This window comes from Chinchilla lanigera, unplaced genomic scaffold (assembly GCF_000276665.1).
Source record: "Chinchilla lanigera isolate Chin_1 unplaced genomic scaffold, ChiLan1.0 scaffold00021, whole genome shotgun sequence".
NCBI classification, from domain to species: domain Eukaryota; kingdom Metazoa; phylum Chordata; class Mammalia; order Rodentia; family Chinchillidae; genus Chinchilla; species Chinchilla lanigera.
In genome coordinates this window covers 21,721,566-21,746,626 of record NW_004955422.1, presented here as the reverse complement: position 1 = coordinate 21,746,626, position 25,061 = coordinate 21,721,566, and the positions used below count along the sequence as shown (strand labels likewise).

The following is a 25,061-nucleotide window of genomic DNA, read 5'->3' as shown; positions in this document are numbered from 1 at the left end:
TTGCCTAAGTTCAATTCAAGTCCATCTGAAATGGATATAGTAGGGCTGGGGATTTAGCTCAGCGGCACAGTGCCTGCCTGGCAAGTGCAAGGTTGTGAGTTTGATTCCCAGTAATGGGGAAAAAAAAAAAGAAATGGATATAGTAGAAAACAGGAAACTAGGGGAAGAAAACAGTTGGATTTTAGTCCCAACTCTGAAACTAATTAATTATGGAGGTTCAGGTCCTAGCCTTCATCTTTTTTTATGATATATATTTTTATAGGTATATGTTTATAAAACATGAAACACATTCGTTTGGGGGGTTGGTACATACATGTAGCATATCTTGATCATTTTTAATCTCCTCTTCCCCCACCCTCCCCTTTCCCAATTCCATATACCCCTACCCCAAAAAGTCTGTCTTTATCTTTACTCTTTAATTTTTTATAATTGGGCACCCTTTTAATCTGTCCAGCTATTCTCTTGTTCCTTACTGCACAGACCAAAAGCAGAAATAGAGAATTCAGTGGGGTCGAAGACCCCCAACTAGTTTGTAACAGCGTTGGGATTGCAGCAGGAGCTCTCCACCCCAGGTGAAGGTACACTCTCTACTTAGTCCAAACCTCAAAGGAACAAAGGATTGATAACTTATAATACTATACTTCCCTGACTTCTAAGATAGGAAAATCATTTTCATGTTTCTGAAATCAAAAATGTATCACATAACCTTACTGAATAGTATTTTTAAGGATCTGCTAGAAATTGACAGTGTGTCTTAAAATACATATGACATTATATTATGAAACACATTTCTCTATTCCTAATGTCCAATGATAGGGAATTTGATTACAGTAACACATTTCTTTCAGCCCACTTATAGAAACTATTACTCTCTTTCTTGCTTTAAGTTTTAGAGGGTAAGACATCTGAGGCCTGTGATTGTTCAATTTGATGAGTGAGTGGATGTCAAATTCATGTCCACACTGACCAGTAAACATGACACTTTTCAAAGTGTTTTTACCACTAAAAACCAATAGGAAAAGCTGATTTCTTTTCTTTTTTGAGACAGGGTTTTGCCATGCAGTTCAGGCTGGTTTGAGTTCACTTTGTACCCCAGGCTGGCTTTGAACTCACAGAAATCATCCTTCAACTTCAGCTTCCTGAGTGCTGGGATTACAGGCATGTGCTAGCTATCATGCACAGCCTGGAAAAGTTGAATTTTGATCTCTATATTCCTAGGTCCTTTATCAACTAACTCTGAACCCAGGAAAAGTCATTACTTATTATCCTCAAACTCTAGCAACTTAGATTCAAAGAAATACAATGGAGAATTCTTCAAATGAAAAATAAAAATCTAAAATAGGAAAGAAAGACTTAGAAAAACTAAGTATGGCTTCTGGTGATATTCAAGTGTGAAAGTCACTGGCGGATGTAACTGAAGGAGATATGAGAGGGGCATCCTCAGAACTGCTGGCAACCTAGCACAGGGGCAGCCGTTCTCTGAAACTTGCTTGTATGTTGCACCCTGTTTCTGAAATCAGGTACCATTTTTTTTCCCAGTTCTGCGGATTAAACTCAGGGCCTTTGTACTGAACGACATCCCAGACCCTCTTTTATTTTGAGACAAGATCTTGCTAAGTTTCCAGGATTAGCTCAAATTTGTGATACTGGTGCCTCAGCCTCCCAGGGTGCTGAGATTACAGGAATGTGCCGCCATGCTTGGCTAGAGTGGCCACCCTTGAGAGCCCTCTTTTTGTAGCTGACTGAGAAGTTGAAGGCATCTCATTTTTAAAGAGACAGTTACGTCTAGAGATACTGGAGACAAACCAGTGATGTAGTACAGTGATGTAGCTTCTACTGAGCTTGAAGTAAAACCATATCCTTAAAGAGAATCACTGCCTTGATCCTTAGCCACTTAGAAGTGGGAAAAGACAAGCAAAAGCACAACATGGATCTAACATGGCAGACTATAACCTTCATTTTTCTACTTTTCCATTAACTACCTCCTATAAGGGGTCCAGTAAAATTCATATCCTTGGGGATCCAATAAATAAGTAGCAATGGTGAGACTTTCAGGTGAAAACGAAGGAAGCCACCTTTGCTTCCTCCAAAACCCCATTAAAGGACAATAAAGTGAATTCTTTCTAAAGGCATAAACCAGTATGAACAGGAAAAATAAAATTAGAGACAAGAGCTACAAAAGAAAGAAAGAATGGCAAAAAATATAGCAGACCTGCAATGGGCAAAGATAAGACTTGCCTCATTTTACCTGCTAGAAGCCCCAAAAGGCTGTAGGGTAAAAAGCTGTACTAAACTAAGCAGGCCTGGATGAATGTCCATCTAAGAAGTGACTGGATCCATGAGCACCTTCCCCCACTCTACACGTAGGCTATCTGCCCATCCCCTACAGACCTCGGCAAATAACTGGAATTTCATTTTCTAGAGAGAACAAAAGAGAAGACCTCTGTACTAGAGGAGTTGGGGAGTATATGATACAGGTGAGAGCAAATGAATGGGACCAGATGAACATATGCATATAGGATGCTGAGACCACCAGCCATCTCCCCTTGGTTCCCAGAATGCCCGTCTCCAAACCCCCACACGTGCACAGGAGATGGAAGGAAGCTGACGACCCAAGAACAAATGCCCAGAGATATTAATGCTAGCAGTTTCCTATAATCAGACTTATGTATGCACTCAGAGCCTCCAGTGTGCACTGTCACTGTCTCCTCCAAGGACCTCCAGGAACCTTCAGAAAGCTAACAGAAATAAGCGACTTGGAGGACAGTGATGGCTTGGGAGAAGAGAATTTCCAAAAGCACTAAACATACAGACACTGAGAATTAGGAGACTTTACTGCAGCTCCCAAACAGAGTATAATATTTTTAAAGGGAGTTCATTAGTTAAGAAAATTAAAAACATGGCCAAAGAAAAACTCAATAAAAAGAATGGTATAACATGTAAAGATATGAAAATCTTTCAGGAATAGAGCTAAAGAAAGAAAGAAAGATATGAAAAAATAATCTAGGAGGTCTAACATACAAATAATAGAAGCTCCAAAAAGAGATGACAGTGAAAATAGAAGGGAGCAAAACCAGCAGGAAAAAATTAAATAATAAAAAAAAAACCCTGCCCCAAATTGAAGGTAACATAGGCTTCTAAACTGACAGACCCAAACAACCCAGGACACCAGGTACAACTGACTTACATCAGGAAATGTCATTACAAAACTGAGCAGCTTGGGAACAAAGACAAGATTCTCAAGCTTCTAGAAAGAGACAGAAAAAAGAAAAGTTACATATAGTAAGAACATTTTCAGATGTGCAGAGTTTCAAAAAAATTCACCTCCTACATACCATATTCTTTGCCAGTTACTAGACTATGTAAAGTATTTCAAAAAAGAGGTAGTAAACCAAAAAAAAAAAAAAAAAAAAAAGAAGACAGGCAAGGCAGAGGGATAGAAAGAAAGGAACTCTGTGCAGAATGATGGAGCTGTGCACCCAGCAGAGAGAGCAACCAGTGCTCAGAGGCAGGGAAGGAACCCCTGAAGAAACTGTTTCTGGGAAATGAAATTGAGAGAAACCTGATAGATTTGAGTATCTTGAAAGGAGATTTCAACAACTTTCAAAGTGTCTAAGGTTGATAAATATATAGAAAACAAAGAATGGGTAAAAACAAGGAACACCATTATTAACTCTAAGAAAAAAACAAACATATTCAGATAATAATATAATTATAGTTTGACCAGCAGGGTTGATTCTCACTAACAAACACATATAAATGCAGAATGCTCATTTAATCACCATCATGGTATTAACCACATTGAGAAGAAAGAATTTTGGGAAGGAAGCACATGTATGATGGAGTTGGAGGAGATGAATGAAATCCTTACCTACCATAGTGGGAAGACCAACCCTGAACAAACAAGCATCTCATTGAACATAGAGAAAAACAGCAAATAATCAGCCAAAAGAAGTAGAACAGTGATTTCTTCTGAAGCAGGAAAACAGGCAATAGGATGGACACAGAGGACTACTATTTGGGGAGAGAGTATAATAAACTCAACAGAATGATTTGACTGTTTAAATACTGTATTTTTAATGTGAAACAGTTCAAATAAACCCAATCAATTAATTAAAAGGTGATATCTTAACAGAAAAGGAGCAACATTTTTGGTCGTAGGGTACTCTTAAAAAGATACAAGAGGACTCAGAAGGAAGAGGCAGTTTAGATAAAGAGTAGGCACTACCTACTAGGAAATCTTTTTAAGAATGAAACACTGCATACACTTGCACTATGGACACAGGCTTGCTCCCTGCTGTGAAGTTATGACCTGATTTTTAGCTGTCTCTTTGGTTTTCCACATCATTTATCCAATCTATGGACAAGATGGGACTTGTGAAAACAGCAAGAACCAAAACTACTCTAAGAAAAAACATTATGAATGGAATAAGAGGTATCTGCTAGCTACCTGGACAAGTCACCAAGAATCCAGAGTGCCCTACCACCTTATGTATTAGCACTTGTATCAGAAAAATGTCTGTGGTGATACAAGGAAGGCACCAGAAGTCACAATGGGATACAGAAGGAAAATGAATGAAGATATGCCAAATAACATTTTTAAAAAGAATCTTAAATAATCTGAAATTTAGGAGACAGCAAAAATGATAACAGATCCTAAACTGAGTCCAACAACTGTCACTGATCCCCCACAGTCTTCTCTGATGTTAAATAATGGAAAGAATGGTTTTGCAGGAAATGTATTCACATTTTAGATGCTAAAGATTATTTCTTTCTATCTAACTCATGAGACTGGTTAATTTTCTTAGATTCCTAAATTTCTCTACGTAGTGCAGCTCACTGGAAATGAACCCCTTAATGAAGTTTTTAAAACAAAAACTATTTTCTTGGCTACCAAGTGACAGTCAAATGGGGAAAGGTCAACTGACTGGGCCATTAGGAGCCAGCCAGAAGCCCAACTCCCGAAGGCTCTGGTCAAGCCACAGAGTTTCTCAGGAAAAAGTCTCTCAGAAGTGTCTGGGCCTGACTTTTGCCCTAATCCTGGACAAATGCCCAAATCAAGGTTGAGATCAGGGGATGCTTCTTCCAGTGCTCTAGGGAAGGCTTTTACTAGTTCCTAACTAGGAGGACATTTCCAGTATCCTCATTTGGTAGAAAAGTCTCCTTGACTTATCCGTTCATGGATTGTGCCACGGAGCCCAACCTTGCATGAACAAAGACTGCCCACTGGGACAAGGCACACCTATCTCATCTTCAAATCAGCCTGTAAAAAATGCAAGTAGCGTAGCGGAAATACTGCCCCAGAAATCAGAGCGCACATTTTTAAAGACAAAAATCCTTTCTGGATTTTCCATTGTTTGCAATAAGCCTACCTCACAAATGAGAATTGATTTCTTTTGAGCACACCCATGGGTTGGGTTCTAGCTCTAGGCACCCTGAGTTTAATCCCTGTACAACACACACCAGTGACTTAATTTCTATATGCATCAGCATCGTCATGTGTAACTGGGGAATAATCACAGTGTCTGTCTCATAGGTTTCTATGAGCGTTGTTAGGAAATCCATATAGAAATCACTAGGCATAGCACTTGGCACATAGTGTGTCCTTCTCATCCTCATTGTTGTCATCATCTTATCATCTTCAAGCTCTCATTTTTATAACTGTCTCTCCCTGTTGTTCAGGATGGATTTCTGGAGGCAGAGGCAACGGATGTTTTAAGGTATGGCTGCCACATGTGCACCAAAACCCGTGACCTGATGAGGCCCACATATGGGGTTTAAGGTTGAATGGCATTAAAACACAGCACACACAAAGCAGTCCATTTAAAGGAGAATGACAGCCCTAAGGGGGCATCTCAAATGACTTCATATACAACGGACCATTTGGAGACTATTTAAATGGTGTTTACTTTAAATGAGCCATCCTCAATAGAACAGTGAACGCCTTCATTTTCCTTTTTGATTCAACCCATTTGCACTAGGCTCCCTCACCATACCGGCTGCAAAACAAAGAAAACATGGTATACCTGAATTAACACAGAGTTCCTCTCCAGAAGCCAGAAGCCTGTCACACCCTTGGATGATTTCACAGCCAGATCTGGATTCATTACTGAGGCTAAAAGACTAGGGGAGGGAGCAGAGGCAACAGCGCTCTCTAAATGTGCAGGCTGGAGAAGCCACCAGTTTAACCTCCCTTGGGACAGATTCTGTAACACTAAACATCAGAGATCCTCAAGAAGATCTCTTGTTATGGTTTGTGTCTAGATGTCCCTCTAAAGCCTCATGCAGTCATAGGGCTTTTCAGAGGTGGCTGAATCTAGAGTGTGTGATGTTGGGATTAAGGTGTGTGATTACTACATCAGACCATTGATTGGTTTGGCATCACCCTAATCCCAGTAGTCTGTATAAGATAAAAGGGACAGAAAGACTCTGTTAAGATCCCCTGTTGCTTTGCTATTTTCTGCCCACCATGAACTGTTTGTTGCCCCTCTGCCATGTGCCACCCTGCCTTGGAGCCAGCTGATTACAGACTGAAACCTCTATGAATCATGAACTAAATAAACATTTTCACCCTTAACTTTAGGCATTGGGTATTTTGTTTCAGCAATGAGAAAAGAAACTAACACAGTATCAGAGGGTTGTGGGTATATATCAGCGGTAGAACACTTTTCCAGCATGTACAAAGCCCTGGCTGTATCCAAGCTCCAATTCTACAAGCAGGTGCTGAGGGGAAGAGAAAAAGGGAGGAAGACAGACAGACAGAAAGAGATCAGAGTTCTTAGTGCCCCTATACCACTTTCCAAAATTGGAACTTATTTAGGGGGAAAAAACTCTCAACTGTCTTACTAGGGACAGAGATGTGTTATGGGAGATATTGTTCTTACAATCACAGTAGCAAATATACATTTTTATTTCCAACACAGAACTCCAGTTTTCTTTGTTTTTTTTTGGTTTTTCTCCGGTACCGGGAACCAAACTCACGACCTTGCGCTTGCCAGGCAGGCGCTTTTGCCGCTGAGCTAAATCCCCAGCAGAACTCCAATTTTCTTAAAGATGACTTTGCTTTTCGATGATATAATGGGGTTTGAAATGGGTCAACTTTCAAATCACAAAAGGCAGTTTAAAATTGAGTTTTGGCTGAAAGTATAACTCAGTAGTAAAGCACTTGCCTAGAATACACAAGGCCCTGGGTTCAATCCACAACACTACTAAATAAATAAATGTAAAACATTTTAACAGTTTAATTTTGAAAATAAGTGTCATAACTAAAGAGTGTTAGAACATTTTTTTTCATTCACTGCTAAGAGCTGTTCTCTGAATAATTTTAAAGATTCTGTCCTCCAAAGGAGGGAGAGGAATTATCAGTGACACAGGAAAAAGGAAGAACAGGATGCAATATGCATGGTAAAAACAGAACTTTGTATCCTAAACTTGTGAAAATTTTACTAATTATTTGAGAACATTTTTATAAAAGGAAAAAAATCTAAGAGAAGAAAAATCAAGATGCTGTAGTCATCTTTACCCATCAGTCATTCCTATGAGCAGCAATTAAATACTAGACATGTGGAAAGTCAAGTCCAATACACTTGGGTAAACCATGCGGCAAAATCTGAAAGCACTGCCACAGCCCCCCGACACACACACACACACGCCACCCTGCTTCAATAGAGGCAAAGACAGGTTACTTATCCTTGCAAAGTTAAGCATCTCATAGAACTTCATGTATTTAAAGAGTTATTACTTGCACTGAAAATTAAAGCAGGCACTTAAATTCCTCCTATGAAGAATACCCCTGTACCTTTTTAACCTGCCCCCTATAGATGAGACAAATAGGAGGAAGCATTCAGAAACACCAAATGGATACATGATTTTACTCAGCATTTATGAGATTTCCTTCCTCAATCCCGCCATGGAGAGCCCCTGCTTATTTTCTACCTCAAGATTGTTTCTTTCTTTAGCTACAACATCTTCTTTTCAGAGTTTCTGGCTCAAACTACCCCTTACGTTAGGATTATTTTGGGATGACTTTGTATCACAAAGATATTTGACAATATGTATAGGGACATGTGTATTTGCAAGTGTATACAGCTCTACCATATATAATGTATATATTACATATTATAAAAATATGTATTATGCATGTACATACATGAGTATAATATATGCATAATACAGAAGGAAAGCTTCCTTCCTTTAGCTGTTCCTCTCTTCTTGGCCCCTTTCTCCAGTGCTCGGGCCTTTCAGCAAACCCCAGCTTTCTTTCTATCACTACTTTTGAGATGCTGATCTACACATTCTGGTGGTATGAGCTAGTGCCACCCTCTCGAATGCCCATGGCGTGATTGTCTGTCATTAGTTCTTCTCCACTATTGCTTAAGGGTTCCAACTGGCACCAGAACAAAGAAGAAAGGAAGATTCCCTGGGCTGGTAAACACCAGCACTGGCTGGCCAGGGTGATGTGCCAGGTCAGGCCACAGCTTCACAAGCACTGATTCAGTTTCTCCCCCTGCCACACAGTACAGTCTAGGGCGCAGACACCCAGGAGAGAACGCCCTTCAAGATCTTCAAGTGAATGAGGTAAAAGAGCGCCACCTACTGAAGCAAGAACACAGACACCTCTGTGAGTTCCGAGGTTTCCCTAGAGGGACACACAGCACCAGGCTTGTTGTTCCAAAGTCTCTCTGGACATTCTGGTCTAAGACACAGATGACTGGCTCTAAGACTTCAGTACAAAATGCATGAGTGGACTGAACACCAACATGTACTGCTCCAGAGAGCGACAGGTGAACTGAAGAACTTTACTCAAAAGAACATCTGTCTATAAATGTCAAATGCAAGACAGAATCCCCAGCAATAAGAACTGGTATGTACATGTCTGCTGAGATCTTCTCTGTCCAGAAGAAATCATGATGACTTCCACATATGTTGCATGTGGTAAGTACAGGACAAGCAAGAGGTAGTCAACAACAAATTGCAAAACATAAGAATTAACTGACAAAGATTTTAAAAGTACAGGGCACTGGATGAGACCTTATAAGCGATATAACAGTAGAACATAGTCCTGGCTCCCCAGAACATCTACATAATGGGAAAAGATGAATGCATTTACTCCATACTCCTACCCCTTGAAAACACATGTATGTATTCATAGGAGCCCAGAATAGTTCTCAGTTATAGAAACAAAGAGCTTTCTCTACTTTGCATTTTTTCTTTGTGGGGAAAATACTTAAGCATAACCGTTCCTAAGTGCCTTTTAATCTACCATTTCCTTCTATGTAATTCCTGGTTGCATACTGTGGGAGCAGTCTGAATAGTATTGCTCACTTTGAGCTATCAAGAGGGAAGAAAAGTTGGCTTTCAATTGCACACAGGAGGGTCAACTCTGAAATCATGATTTTTTTCTTGGAATTTCCCATACGGTCAGAAGAAGGAGAATGTCAGAGAGCTAGTCAGTCTGTTGGGCAGACCAGAGAGTAGCATTTTGCCCAGAATGAAGTAATGTCTACAGTTTTACAAAGAAAAATGAAATCAGATCCTATGCAAAGGCACATGTACTTTTTAACCTCTTTCCCTTGTTCATATGCTTTTCCTCTTTCATTTAGAAGGAGCTGAGACAGTCTTATTCATCTTCTTGAGGATTCCTACAAAAAACAGAAGCCGAGTATTTTATTTTTCCAGGAAGTAGGAATGTGCTAAATGAGATTCTGCAAAAAATAAAACTAATCAGAAAATTACCAGGAAAAATAATATACTGAATCAATTTTTTCTTTTAAAATTTACTGAGGCTAGAGAAAAGGGATAGACTCAAATCCACAGCATAACTAAAAGAAATGACCCTGAAATAATTTTTGTCATATTAGTAATGGTTTTAAATGTTTACTCCATTAACATATTACTTTTGTCTGACTACACAGACCACATGTACTCAACAAATAAATTTTTGAGCACTTGGCATATACAAAGAATTGTTCTGGGCACTGGATTTGTTTTCAATATTTTGGCTGCATTTGGGCAGGGAATCCAGGCTGACAATAACACAGGATAAAATTGCTGTCCAAATGGCTCTATGCTGAGGAAGTTGAATAATAAATGAGTCAAACAAGTTAATCTAAATCTATGGCCTTGACTTAGCCTTCTTGAAAAAAGGAGAATGACTACTAAGCTAATAAAATTCTTAGAATGGTCACTACCCTACAGCCCGAACCATTAGCCTTCTTTTTAAAAGCAGTTAGGAGGAATGATTTTCCTCATGCAGAAAGGACTCCGAAGTCCTCCGCTCATTTCTGTTCCCTGCCCAAGGGCTGCTGTCATTTCTGTTGCTGTTATGTGCTCCCAGGTGTTTTGCTTCTTTCGGGAAATCAGCTGGTGACCGGTAAATGTGCTAATCAGGCTGATGATGTGTCACTATGATGGAAACTGTGACTTGCTGGGGTGGGTTTTGCTGCTCATGTTTTCAAGGACAGCTCATCGTTTTAAAGGGCATTGTGCACAACAGAGTGGGGAGTCCTATGAGACCAATCTACCAATCTAGAAAACATGGCTTCAAAAGGAAGTAGCAACATCTTGTATCCGTGTAGCCTCTTTCTCTAAGGAGTGCAGATACATTTGTAGACATTATTCAATTCTCAGAACAGCAACTTTGGATTCTGGCATAGAGCTTTATTAGTAGTACTTCCTGGTTGTCCTCTGATAAACCCCAGCTGTGGGCCTGTTGAAAAAACTTCAGTTCTGTGTTCCTTCTCCTTGTCTAGTTTAATCCTCACTCAATTTGAATTGGTAAAGTCTGATCTATGAAATCATATGAGGTGTAAGTGTATGAACACAAGCAAACCCCAGTTAGCATCTACTTTATTTTAACTCTGCCTTCAATTGGTGATTCTGAAGGCAAAAATGGCCCATGGAAATATTCTTGGAAGTATAAAAGTTTCCATTAAAATTTTAAGGTTAATTCTCCTTTTAATTTTTTGATGATGATCTTCAAATAGGTAGACAGACTGACAACAAGACAGATATGCTTGCGGTCAGAAGACTTTTTTCTGAAAAGAGGTAGGTAGCAAATATTTTAGGGTTTGTGGGCCTTTGTTGAAAATATTCAGTGGTGCTGTTACAGCAGGCAAGCAGCCCTAGACAAGGGCCATGATCAAAGATAACTTCATTTATAAAAACAGGCAGTGGGCTAGATGTGGCCAGTAGGCTGTAGTATGCTGACCCCTGAAATCATCCAGACACGAGCGAGCACTGCCAAATGATTTCAGAGTTCACATCTGCACCAATGTGTACAGCTACACAGGGACACGTGGGATAGCTATAATTATTGAGAGATACTGTAAAGAGAACATAAGGATGATGCTTGTGCCTGAGTAAAGGCCAAATGACATCGCAGCATGCTGTGTAAGCAGAAATTTTACACCAGAGAGAAGTAAAGTGATGAAGTGGCTCATCATGTAGTGCAGGTAAGATAGCTGTTCAAGCTCCAAACAAAATCCTATATAGAACTGTCTGTATCACATTTGGATCATATGGGGCAATTTCAGTAACATATTGATCTCTACACTAAATTTTTTAATTTGCATTTTACTGATTTAGCATTCTGATCTGATTTTATTTTGGATTTATAGGTATGTAATAGTTATAAGCATGCAGTTTATATCTAGTCTTAGTTCATAGCTTTGAAAATACATTCTGATATTCATAATTTAAGTCAACTCTAGTGAACTATGAGATATTTTTCTCTCTGAAAAGAAAAATGATACTCAAGTTTGAGAAGCACTGTTAAACATAAGGCTTTACATCAGAGGGCCAAACCATGAATGAGAAAGTTACAGGCAAAGTGAAGAGGAGTAGGGACAGCCACATAGCATCCAGAGAGGTGTAGTTATCATCAGGAAACTGCAGTGGGCTGGAAAAGCCTAGATATCAGCATCTGCATGACACTGAAATGTGGCATGTGCTCAATCAATTCCACATGTCAGGGAACCAAAGAGAGAGGGCAGAGAAAGACCTCATATGAGTCTAGCAGAACTTGCCTAGACAACTGCTAACAAGACAATGCAGCCCGATAAATGCGCTGTGTGTGTCAGCCAACCTTCCCTCTGCTGAACTGAGGCAGGTTTCAGCACCTAGGTGGACAGTGAATGGGCTAAGGGAAACCAACAAACTTTATCCTATCTGTTGGTACACACCAGAGAGGAAAGCTGTGGGAAAATAAAGACCTGCAGGATAAAAGTGAAAACAGACATCATTCTAAAAAATTGAAAAGCAGCGGCCTTGGAAATCAATTTACTACAGACACCAAAATCAATTTAGGAAACTGGCACTGTCCTTATGATACAAGAAGATATAACTCTATGAATAATAGTAAATAGCCATGAGAAGATAACAGGCTAAAATGTGAAGTATAACAGATTGAAATCAAAAGACAACAAAGAGATCTTTTTTAAATGAAGGATTGAAATGTTACAATGACATAATTTAAATCTCTAATGGCATTAGTAAAAAACCAAAAATGACACTACTGAAAATCAGTAGCACAAAACACAAATAAAAAATTAAAAGGCAAGAGATACACACAGGGTTTTATATCTAAGAAAAAGAGAGGCTTGTATCTAAAGTATTGCATATAGTATTTTTGATAACCCACACCAAAACCCCCCACATATTTAAAATAAGGGAAATGACTTGAAAAGATGCCTTTCGAGGGGCTGGGGATTTAGCTCAGCGCCACAGCGCCTGCCTGGCAAGCGCAAGGTTGTGAGTTCAATTCCCGGTACCGGAAAAAAAAAAAAAAAAAAAATGCCTTTCAAAGAAAAATATTTAAAAATGTGCAATAAAAACATGAAAAAGTACATCATATTATCAGTCATCAGCGTAATACAAAATAAAACCATAATAAGATAGTATTTCATATTCAGAGGACTAAAATTCAAAGGACTGACAAGGTCAAGTGCTTGCAAAAGTAAGCAACAACTAGAACTCTCACACATTCCTGGTAGGAATACAAAATGACACAGCCACTTTGGATATGATTTGCAGATACTAAATCATAAGTTTAAGTGTAGAAACTTAAATAAATACTTATCCTATGGCCTAGCAATTCCACTCTTTGGTATTTACCTAAGAGAAATGAAAACCATATCCACAAAAATGTTTTATAGATGAGTGGTCACACCGTGTTTTTCAAAATGGTGCAAACAATCCAAAAGGGTGCCAACAGGTAAGTGGATAAACTGGCTTATTCACACAATGGATCACTGTTCAGACAACCTAACAAACAAAACCAAGCTACTGACACCAGCAACAATGTGGATCAATCTCGCATTCACCATGACAGACACAAAACAGTCTACACTGAATGATTCCATTTATATGAATTTTTAGAAGAAGTAAAACTAATCTATAGAAATGGAAATTAGATCAGTGGCTGAGTAAAGTAGGAATAGGGAGGAATCAGTGCACCAGCACAGGAGAATTTCTAGGGTAAAGAAACTATATATTATACATACATTATATCTGTCAAATCTCATTAAACAATACATTGTAAATGTTTGCATTTATTTATATGTGAGTTATGCTTTAATAAAAATTGATTTTTAAAAGGCACCACTTATAGATTTGTTCTAAAATTTTGAAACGCATTATATTCTTTTAAAAATTCTAAGCATCTAGGTAGCAAAATCAGATGACTTTCAAAGATTAAAAACATTTAATACCAAATTTCTCTTTAGAAAATAATAAATATGATAGTGAAAATCATTACAGTCACTATAGAGGGAAAGAAATCACTTCAGAAGCTTACATCTAGGCAAGAATTATTCTTAAGTGAATGCAACTGAAAGGCAATCAAAACATGAGAGGTATGTTCAGAAAATATACCATAAATCCACTCTTCTAGAAAAGAATACTGAAGTCCTTTCCTAGCCAACTGAGAGACAAATTCAAACTTAATAGCTCAAGAATTAAAAAGTTTAAATACTTATTAAAAGTATGATTTGAAACTGAATGAAAATGTAAACCAATAATAGTAATTCCTAGAAGATAAGATACAATACAGAAACAAAATATAGAGATAATATTAGTTCCATATCCTAGATTTTATTAATTACAACTGGGGAATATTAGTGAAGTAAATGCCCATAAATTCCTTCTTTAATATGAAATAGAGTTCAGAGCTTTTAGTTAATTAAATTGCAAAACACCCCCTTATGGGATCCTACACAGCCTTAAAAATAATGAGGAAGCTCTTTATGTTCTGATATGAAATATCTATAAGATAAATTTATTCTTAATGAAGAAACACCATGCAAAAATGTGTTTACCATGTCATGACTTACAAAACAAAAAGAAAAAATATATAAATAAAGCCAGTAACCTTAGGGGCTGGAGATTTAGCTCAGCGGCACAGCGCCTGCCTGGCAAGCACAAGGTCATGAGTTTGACTCCCAGTACCCGAAAACAAACGAACAAAAAAACAAAAAAAAACCAGTAACCTTGGCTGCATTAGGCAATGGATTAAATAAGAGTAAGAAAGAGATTTTCTTGTAAACGTTTTTTGCCTTTGTTCATTTGTAAATAAACCATGTAAATATCTATTTTTTAAAATAAAATTTTTAAATGTATTGTTTGTTTTGCTTTTAGGAATAAGTAAATATTCATTGAAGACTTAATACATATGCAAACCTACTTCAAGATAAGCAAGATATCACAAATCAGAAAAGATAAAATAATCTCAAAGATACTGACTTCTACTTGAAAAAAGGTAATACTTAATTTTTATTTCACAACTATGTTGAGAATAAACTACAAAAAGTTAAGTTATAAAACTTAAACTATAACAATATTAGAAAACAGATGAACTTTAGGGCAAAGACAGATTTTTCCAAGACAAATCTGATAAATTTTATTTCATAAAAATCTAGATCTCCTATTGATCAGAAATATCATATAAAATTAAAAGCTACACTAACTGGCACATTTTTACAAATGTGATAAGAGATTAATCTCTTCTTCTCCACTATTCAAGCCAATCAAATTTAAAAAACAAGACAAACTTTTTGAAAACCTGACTAAATCCTCAGTATAAAAATATGAACCCATAGGAAATGAAAATGATTAAGAAACACATAAGAACAAATGAAATTCACTAATAACTAATAAGATAAACTTATTCTAAATGAAGAAGCACCATGCAAAAATGTGTTTACCATGTCATGACTTACATGACACTACATAATAAAGTAATCCAAACTAACAAGCAACCCTCTCCTGCCTATCTGCTGAGCAAAGTTTCAAGAAGGGAGACCCTTATAATCACTAACGGGTAACATAAACGGGCACAAGCTTTTGGAAAACAACAAGAAGTATGTACCAACAGCCTTATATACATGTTCCAAATTTAGACTCTGTAATTCTGGTTTTATAAGTTCCACTTAGAAACTTGATGCAACTTTATTTATAACAGAAATAAAACTTGGTAACAATCAAAATAGCTAATAATATGTTACATTCTGATATATTCATAAACAAAATATTGCACAACATTAAAATTATATTTAAAAAATAACCTAGGAAATGTTCAACATATACTATGACTGAAAAAAGCAGAATAACCACTAATTATATGCTAGGGTGACAATTTTAAATAATTCCAACTATACATACAGATGATAAATAGTGGAGAAAAATGAAACAAAATGTGAACAATAATTTTTCAAAAGTTACTTAACTTTATTATTTTTTTCTTTTATGAACATTTTCAAGTTTCTAAAATAATTATGTGTGAGGAAACACTATATTATAAATGAACAAATATTACAGCTATAAAAATTTCACCTGGCATCAACAGGCTCAGGATTTCAAATGCAAGAGTAAATTATTGAATAACCAAGTAATACACAAAATTTGGACAATGCATTAGCACTTTCCATCCATCCTTCCAACAGACCTTTGGTTCAGAGCTTCACATAGGTAAATAGTACACAGAATAGATTCTCCTCTAGGACAACCTTTTGGGCTGGCCAACAGGAGCTCTGTCTCTCAACATAATGAATAACCACGTACAGATACCAAGTCCAAACCACAGATAACTCTGCCATTTGTAATGGTGTTTCCATGACACATTTGTCTGCTCAGAAAGTCTTCAACCAAGACCACCCACTAATGGCCCACAAACCACCAGGTGAAAGTAACTGCTGAAATAAACTATGAATTGATAACTGTGGTGAAGAGCCCCAAATCCCACGCCCAGACTCCCCAGTGTCCTTCTCCATCCCCTGCTTATTTTCTCTGGCAGGATGTTTTATAGTATGTTCATTTCCAACCCAACTAATAAAGCAGCTCTTTAAAGTTTAGAAAAACAGTGCTTATTGGGTTCTTGGGTCCAGCATGTGTGCAATACATAAATAAGCAAAGAACACATGTACAGTACCTTCATGAAGCTGTGTTGGCTTGGCAGAATTTTCTCCACTCATTAAAACAACAAAAGATGCAGCTGCTCGAACTGTAGCCTGCCATGTTGACATGGCAACGGGTGGCTCCTGGCATGGAAAAAGGGCCCTGTTGTTTATGGGAGATCCCATCGTATAAACACATGGCCTGCAGAAGAAAGACAAAGACACAAAGGAGGAGAATCTTTAAAATGAGTTGTCACTTTTCTCACTACCATGGTACTGAAGGTTAAGTTGAGCTTTCAAAGTGAAAACATTTGAGGCTTTGTAGTTGACTGGTTTCAAAGCATATTGAACTGAAACTTCCAAGGAGCTGGCTATGTGAATAGCTGACTGGTTATTTCTCCCAAATGAATTACTTAAATATGTAAAGAGGATTTTTTAAGAAAAAAATATTTTTGGATAACATTTTAAGTATAAATCTGCCAAGTTATACTTTATATTACCCATGCCCCCTCTCTCCTTAGGCCCTTATGCTTTCAAAAAAAAGTTTTAGAGACATTCTTACAAGCTTTTTGGAAAGTATTCTGGAAAAGAAAATATGTTTGGAGATCACTGAGATATTAATGCTTGGAAAAACAAGCCGGTGGTCTCAAATCCAGTGCTGGCGGGCAGTTACCCCCAATCTTGGAAACCACCTTCTCAAATGGAACCCTTGTGGGAATCCTTGTGTGGATGCCAAGAACAGGGGCTGGCATATAAACAGGACTGTAGGTCACAACAACCAGGCTTGTGACGGGAAGGCCAAGTGTACCCAGGCCTTACTTAAGCAAGTATACGAAACCAATGGCATGACGTTAGGACTCGTTCTGCTACAACTAAAAAATATAAACTCACCCAAACCAAGAAAGATCTCTGCCATGATTAAGTCATGGTTGACAGAGATGGAAAAGATCTACAAGGTCAAAGGAAACCATTCTTTGGATACCACAGAGCAGAAGGCAAAAGACTGACTCCTTGGGAAAACATCTTAGGAAAGTGTTTCCATTTTTTGTTTTTAGAAGCTATGACAAATATGATTTTGCTTGAATCAGCTCAACTTATAGCATAAATGAATAAAGTATTATATCTTTATAAGACATAAGCTGATTTTCCTTTTTTATTATCATCATTCCAACTGAACATTTATTTGTTCCTACAATGTGCAAGAACAGAACAATGGCCCTACTACATCTGTCAAGGTCCAGTAAAGAAAAGAGAAACAAATCTAGGTCTTAACAAACAGAACTTTTTTATGGCAACATGTGAGACCAGCACTCTACTACTGAACTATGTCCCCAGTCCTAAAAGTGGTAACTTAATATAGGGAACTGGCTATTCAAACGATACAGAAACCAAGTGGGGGATGTGAGGCAACCCAAAGGTGAGTCACAGCAGTAAGCAGTATGACTCTTCAGACTGGAGGGGCTGGGTATTTCTGGTCACAGCGGCAGGCCAGGAGTCACAGGGGAACTGTTCAGTGTGAGCTGAGACCACAGAGGAGCCTTACACTGAAGCTGCTGAAGGAAGCAGGGAGAGAATAAGAAATGCATACTTCCCATTAGCTCCTGTTCTTAGATCTTTCACCAGTGCTCCCCACTGGCCACACCAAGTGGGAAGCCAGAGCCAAGACAGCTTGGGAAATAAAGCTCCCTGTCATTCGAAGGAGATCACAAGAAGAGCAGAAAGTGGATCTTAGGGCAAACCCAGGATTGCAGCACACTGTCCTGCAATTATACACACTTATACATTATAAGTGTGTGTGTACATTATACACACAATTATATACATTATACCATGCCAAAATTTCCACATGGCTCAGGGAAAGATCAGAAAGGATACCTTAGTCCCAGCTGGCTTCCAACTGGAGGAAGGTTACTAAATGATAGGGTGAAGTTCTTACTTACTTATGATAGGGTGAAGTTACTTACTAAATGATAGGGTGAAGTTCTTTCACCTCTGTCTGTATCACTGGTAAAATGGAGGAGGAGGGTGCAGGGAGGTGATCTTTATTCTCTTCTAGTCAATGAGTCTATGATTCTGTATCTCAAGTTTATAGTTCTAGGAATAAGGAACAAATTTTCACGCAAGGCCCAAAATCTCCTAAGTGAGTTTGGAACTCCCACTCTGATTCCTTTGGGTCCTTGGTTAATTGACTTAATCTTAGTTAACTGTCCAGCCTTGAACTGTGTAAGAACCTAATGAAGGAGGCTGCCAGTGCTCCCCTCCTCCCAGGAGCAACTCAAATCACCAGGTAGGTGGAGTTAAGGCACACTTAACCCAGAAAATCCCACATACTAGAAAAATATTAGATATTTTCCCCCCAAAGAAGCCCATCTTAAAGGAGAGTCTCAAGAAGGGAAAGAATTACCAGTAAAAAGGGGATTATTTCCATTGGCCAAGTGGTAAATGTAACTCCTGCTTCCTCTGACAGTGGCTTTCTTTATCACACAAGCAGAATGCAACCCATAATTTTTCTTATTCAAGAGTTGCAGGAAGAGTTGGACATGGTGGCACATGTTTATAATCCCAGCACTCTGGAAGGCTGAGGAGGACTGCAAGGTTGAGCCCAGCCTAAGTGATTTGATAAGACTGTTTCAAATGTTTTTTTTTTTTTAAAAAAGGAGGAGACTCTGGGGTTGTAGCATGGCGCAAAGGCCTTCGGTTCAATTGCCACTACCACCAAAAAAAAAATGAAAACAAAAAAACCCAAAAAGAGTTCTGGGAAGGTTCTTCTAAACCACAAACACTTACAGAGTTAAACCTATTCATGATATTTACAGAGAAGTAAAGTAAAAAGTCCCGGCGTAGAGGTCTCCTAAGACTTTTTCTTCTGCCTCCTATTGGAGAAATACTGCAGAGGCAGAATTAGGAGCATCTAGTTAGTGGTTTGCTGAAGGAGCAGGAGGAAAGGAACAGCTTCTGAGTGTGCCCATGAACCCTGCCTTCTGCTGGTCATACCACCATGCAGTCACACCCACACTACACCAAGACCAGGGTTGGTCTGGATGGCCAAGAGGACATGGCAGGAGTGAGGGCACGGCACTTCTGAGATGACAAAAATATTACTGGCTTCTGTTTTCAGGCCTCTCTCTCTCAAGCCCTCCTTCCATCATTTGCTCTGGGAGGAAGCGGCCATGTCATGAGGACACTGAGGCAGCCTAGGGAGGGGCCCACGGGGTGAGGAGAAGACCTCTGGCCAACAGTCAGTGAAAAAGCGAGGCTGCAACACCACTGTGAGTGGGCCTGGGTGAGGAGCTTCTATCTCCAGTCAAGGGCAGAGATGCCTGCAGGCCTAGGGGACAGCCTAGCTACAAACTTGGGATAGATTGGAGCCACAGCCATAGCTAAGCTGTTGCTGGAGTCCTGACCCTCAGAAACTGTGTTTGATAGTAAACATCTGTTCTTTTAAGCTGCTAAATTTGGGGTAATTTGTTATGCAACTTGTATTAGGCAGCTTTCCCATCACTGAGACACAATACCCAACCACCCCCACTTAAAGGAGAGGTTTATCTGGCTCAGTTTCACAGGAGTCAGTCCATAATTGGTGAGGATCCACGACAGAAACCTGGAGAAAGGGTGCAGCAGAATAAAGCTGCTTAGTTCTCGGTGGCTAGGAAACACAGCAGGGGAAGAGTGCCAGAATGAAAGGTGTAAGGAACCAGACATAAACCCCAAGACCATGTCTTTATTACTCACCCAAACACACCTCAAAGTGTGTTTCACCAATTCCTTGGGTGGATCCCAAAACTAATCAAGTTGAAACTCTACCCTAACCACTACGTCCCATCCCTTCTCAACTTGCAACCTAAAGATATTTCCTTAAAACATACTTAATCTCCAAAGAAAGACAATAGCGAGTTCATGATTCTGCCTAACATAATGCAACTATCCCACGTACAACCAGAAATAGAATAATTCCTTTCCTGAAGTCTCAAAGTCTCAGCATTCTACAAAAATCTTTCCTGAGACTCAAGGCAAGCTCTTAGCCTGTGAGCCTCTGTAAAAGTCAAAAGTAAGCTACAGGGCTGGGGATTTAGCTCAGCGGCAAAAGCGCCTGCCTGGCAAGCGCAAGGTCGTGAGTTCGGTTCCCGGTACTGGAGAAAAACCAAAAAAAAAAAAAAGTAAGCTACAAAATCTCAAGGTACAATGGCACAGAATAAACATTCCCACTCTAAAAGAGAAAACAGGAGGATAGATCAGAATTAGACTAAAGCAAGACTGAAACCCAGCAGGGCAAACATTAAGTCCTGCAGCTCCAAATCCAGCACCTGGGACACACAGTGGTAAAATGTGAGTTCCAAAGGGCTTGGGCAGCCCCACCCCTGTGGCTTTGCAGGTTATAACCCATAGAACCTTTCTCTCGGGCTGGCTTCATTCACCGCCTACAGCTCTTCTTGGCAGGCATGCCACATTCCTGGCATCTCCAATCTCCTGGGGTCACCACTGCACCTCTGGCTTCATCCCATGGCTTTATGCACTGACCTCCCAGAGCCTCCTTGCCTGGACTTGCATTCCCCATGCCAGTAAAACCAGCATCATGTGGATGATACCAAAGTCTGCTGTCAGTGGAAGCTGTTGTCAGGCTCCTTTGGACCATAACTGCAGCAGCCTCCGAGTGCCTGGATAGCTGAGGAGGGTAAAAGGAATCCTGGTGAACCAATTCCCTAAGAGGCCCTTCTCAAGCAGGGGTCCCAGAGACTCTCTTCACAAAAGAAAGGCTGACATTTCTGTACCCTTGAGCCTTTGTGCTCCCAGCCTCTTTCTTTCTTGCCCTTTCCTCTTTCTCAACTGCAGGTTCACCCTCCCTTCCCAACATGCCCAAACCAAGTGCCAGAGACTCAGACTCTTTACAACCAAAGCCCTTTGATCTTTTACAACATGGTACCTCTCTGTATGTCTCTCATCATAGTACAAATACCTGAAAACAATTTAAAGTTAAGTTATTACATTTTAAGAGAGATGAAAGCTTTATCCTCTGGATACATCCTCTGATGAAATCTGGGCACATGCCAGCACACGGAGGATAGGTAAACATGAAGTCTCTCCAGAGACATCCAATCATATTCCCTGTGTACTAACTTGAGTAAAGATGGCTCCCATCATACACACGTTTCAAGTAAGAACTGCTGTATATGGAAAGCCAATTCCCTAGTCCCCGCTCCCCTCAATATGCACTTATAAACAGCCAAAGCAGTATCTGAATATGTACTCACTAAAATAAATACGTACTCACTGAAATAAATGCAGCTGTGTTTATTTGACATGCACAGTCTTGCACCTGAGCTATGGTGCTCAAATGTTTATGGGATAGCTGTGCAGGGACCAGCCTGAAATTCTCCAGTGTTATAACTCCATCATTTTCAGACCAAATAATTTCTTCTACCACATGAAAGAAAATGCTTATCTTATATATTCTGGGAGACCCACTTGTATCTTACATACCCCTGGCAGAGCCTAGGTTCACTGTTCAAGAGTTGTAGGAACGGGAAGACAATGAAAACCAGAAAAAAGAGAAAAACAGAGTAAGAGAAGGTTAAGAGGCCAGTCCATGGCTCACTGCCATTCAAGAACTTCTAAACCAAGTGTGGTGGCACACCTCTAATCCCAGCTACTGAGGAAGCTTGAGGCAGGAAGATGGCAAGTTTGAGGGCAGCCTGGGCAACTTAGTGAGATTCTGTCTCAAAATAAAAAATAAAATTAAAAGGGTTGAGCTGGGTATGGTGGCTCACACCTGTAACCCCAGCATTGAGGAGGCCACAGCAGGAGGATCATTACAAGTTTAAGGCCAGTCTGAACTATATAATGAGACCCTGTCTCAAAAAGGGGGTAAGGGGATGGAATATAGCTCAGTGCTTGCCTAGTATGTGCATGGCCTTGGATTCAATTCCCAATACCTCAATCAAAAAAAGAAAGAAAAAAGAACTTGTAAACTGAGGAAGAATCTGTCAGAATAACAATTACTTCAGCCTCTTAAATGACTGTTCAGATGTCAGTTGAGGCCAAAACACACTAATTATGCCTTCTAGAGTAACAGGTCAACTAATATTCAAGTGCTTCCTAATCCTAAGGATGGGCCATCTGTTAAGGAGATCTTGTACGTGATTTATTCAAACCATGTATCTTCTTTCTTTTGTGTTTGTCTTTTCCCAATCAGGAGAAAGTTGGGTTAGTTTTAGTTTAAACTGGATGTATGTTCCACTGGTTTCCATCAAGGCCTAAGGCCTTTCTCAGATACTTGGTGATCATGGGTAACTGACTGGAGAGAAGGCATCAGAGAAGTAAGCAGGAGGTGATGAGCCTGGAGGGGCCATGTGCGCTGTGAGGCTGGATGGGTCTTCGAAACAATAAGCTAAGCAGCCTGATCACTGCAGCCTGGCCGGGGGCCAGACTGGAGAGTTCCATCAGCACCTTTTAAAAGCTTCACAGGGTTACAGTCTTCAGGGAGCCTCCCCCAACTTCTTTCAATCTGTTCTTTTACCTAATCATCTTTACAGCTGTCTCTTCTCTTTAAAACTGTGTTACATCTCCATTGTAGTTTTCAAACCTACTGTTTTCTTGTGCCGCAAAAACCAAGAACTACTAGGACAGAAGTGCCAACCATGACACCCTTTGTCCCCCCTACACCTATACACACATACATCCTTTCTTCATAGTCATTCTACCTCATGGCACTGTGAAATAGAAGGGACTGCAAAGAGCTCCAAGTCAAGACTGCAAACTAGGCAAGCTGCCCATCAAAGCAAAGACAGTATTTCTCACCTGGAAGACCCTTGCGCGTATAGGATTATACATGTGGAAAATAAATGGGGATCATTTCATGGAATCTTCCCACTTTACAATGAGGAAATTAAGCTCTGACATGTAAAATGACTTCTCTGAAGTCACTTGGCTTGTTGGCAGTGTAGTTGCAACTGGTACCCAGATCTTGTGCTCTCACCTTCCAGTTCTTTTCACCTGATTATATATGTCTGTATTTGTATTTGTCACTTTAGGTTGATGTTTCTTTCATTTTCTGTTTTTTTTTTTTTTTGTCTGGTTGGTCATTTTGGTTACTTGTTTAGATTGAGGCAGTCCATCGTTGTCTTTTCTTCCTTGGTGACTCAGCTTGGATTCTGGGAAGTAAAGCTATATATAAGTATACGTGGAAAAAGATACTAAAACACAAACCCTTTCAAATATTTTAAACTTTGGGCTTTTAATTTATTTATTTATTTATTTATTTTTGCAGTACTGAATCCTCCTTTGCAGTTATGCCTTGATATCAGAGAATTAATCTGTATTTCTACTTTAGTTCTCTTCCATTTTGTACTGGTTTCTTGAAGCAACTAAAAAACAAAAAGAAACTAACTGTAGAAATGTTCTTTTTAGACTAGAAATGTCTTTAATAAACACCCTCTGCTATTTTTTTTCATTTTAAAACTTACCTTTATGCTCAGATATAAAACAGTAAACTAATTGAGGAAGGGCATTTCATAGCTGGTTTTGATGTTGAACCAAAAGTACTCCAAAAGTATACATCTCCCTTGGTCCAATCGTTGAGCAACAAATATAACAGAAAAAAAGTAGCAGTTCACCAAGTTCCTCCTGATCCTCTCTAAAACAAAGTAACCTCACAGCACTTTAGGAAAGTTTAAATTTTAATACAACTTTCACTTACATTTTCCCAGTTAGTTTTCTTATTTTGAATGGTAATCCAGATAACTGCCATTTTTCTAATAAATTTCCTCTAATCTAATTTCCCCTCCATTCACCTCTCATCCCGTGATGTCATCTGCCAAGCCCAGACCTCCCAGGACCCTTGGCTGCTTCCCTTACTGTTATCAGGATCCTAAGGGAAAAGGGGGGTGGGGGATGGGTAGCTGGAGAAAATGCTTTGGTTTTAAATAGCATTTTATTAAATGGAATGGAAAAAATGCAAGGAAAATGAAGAAAACACATGCAATGCACTTTGAATAATGGAAATAAAGATTTCCATCTTAAACATATTTTCTTAGGTATATGCAGGATCTAGAATCAGGAAGATATTTAATCCTGGCTGCTTTTAGCTTTGCAAGAATACCTGCACACATTCTTGATTCTGTTCTTGCTCTCATCAAAATATTTTTTAAAGGGCATGCACACCCACACAGCACATAAAAGTAAACATCTTTTCCAAGAAGCATGTCATATCAGATTGTTATGCATGTGTTCCCTCTGTCAGTCATTCTTAAATGTCATCTACAATCCAGTATCTGAGGTTGGAGGCAGGAAAGGACATTTAGGTTCAAAAGCGAGCACAACCCCAAAGTGGCTAAACTAAGACAGGCAAATGAAGTTTTTATTTCCAGATATTTCACTTTAGAATGGGAAAAAATAACAGAGAAAAAGAAATCACTGACAATTACCTAGGAGAATAATTTTTCTCTCTTCTATAGTTTCAAGTATATCTTTTGATTCTATGTCAGAGAATACTGCTAGTTGGTAAAAGTGGGAGGAGAGCTCTTACAGAAGGGAGATTTCAGGGTAGAATGATGACCTCTTTTAAAATTTGAAAGGAGGATACTATAAAATTTACTATAAAATTTTATTTTATTAACATACTATAAAATTTTATTTTATTTATTTTATTATTAACTATATTATCTTTACTTTATTTTA

At 39.0% G+C, this 25,061-nt stretch overlaps 1 protein-coding gene and 1 long non-coding RNA gene across 2 annotated transcripts in view; one reads left to right on the top strand and one right to left on the bottom strand.

Annotated features, from left to right (window-relative positions):
* The window catches only part of LOC102004493 (chromosome unknown open reading frame, human C9orf3), a 340,448-nt gene that overhangs the window by 274,309 nt on the left and 41,078 nt on the right, over positions 1 to 25,061 (bottom strand). The window contains exon 3 of the mRNA XM_013513835.1: positions 16,424 to 16,590. Within this exon, the coding sequence (XP_013369289.1) occupies positions 16,424 to 16,590 (167 nt within the window). The remainder of the gene's footprint in view (positions 1 to 16,423; positions 16,591 to 25,061) is intronic.
* Positions 8,670 to 14,708, top strand: LOC106148476. Its single transcript, XR_001233956.1, has 2 exons — positions 8,670 to 8,934; positions 14,635 to 14,708. It is a non-coding gene; the product is annotated as an uncharacterized LOC106148476 (long non-coding RNA).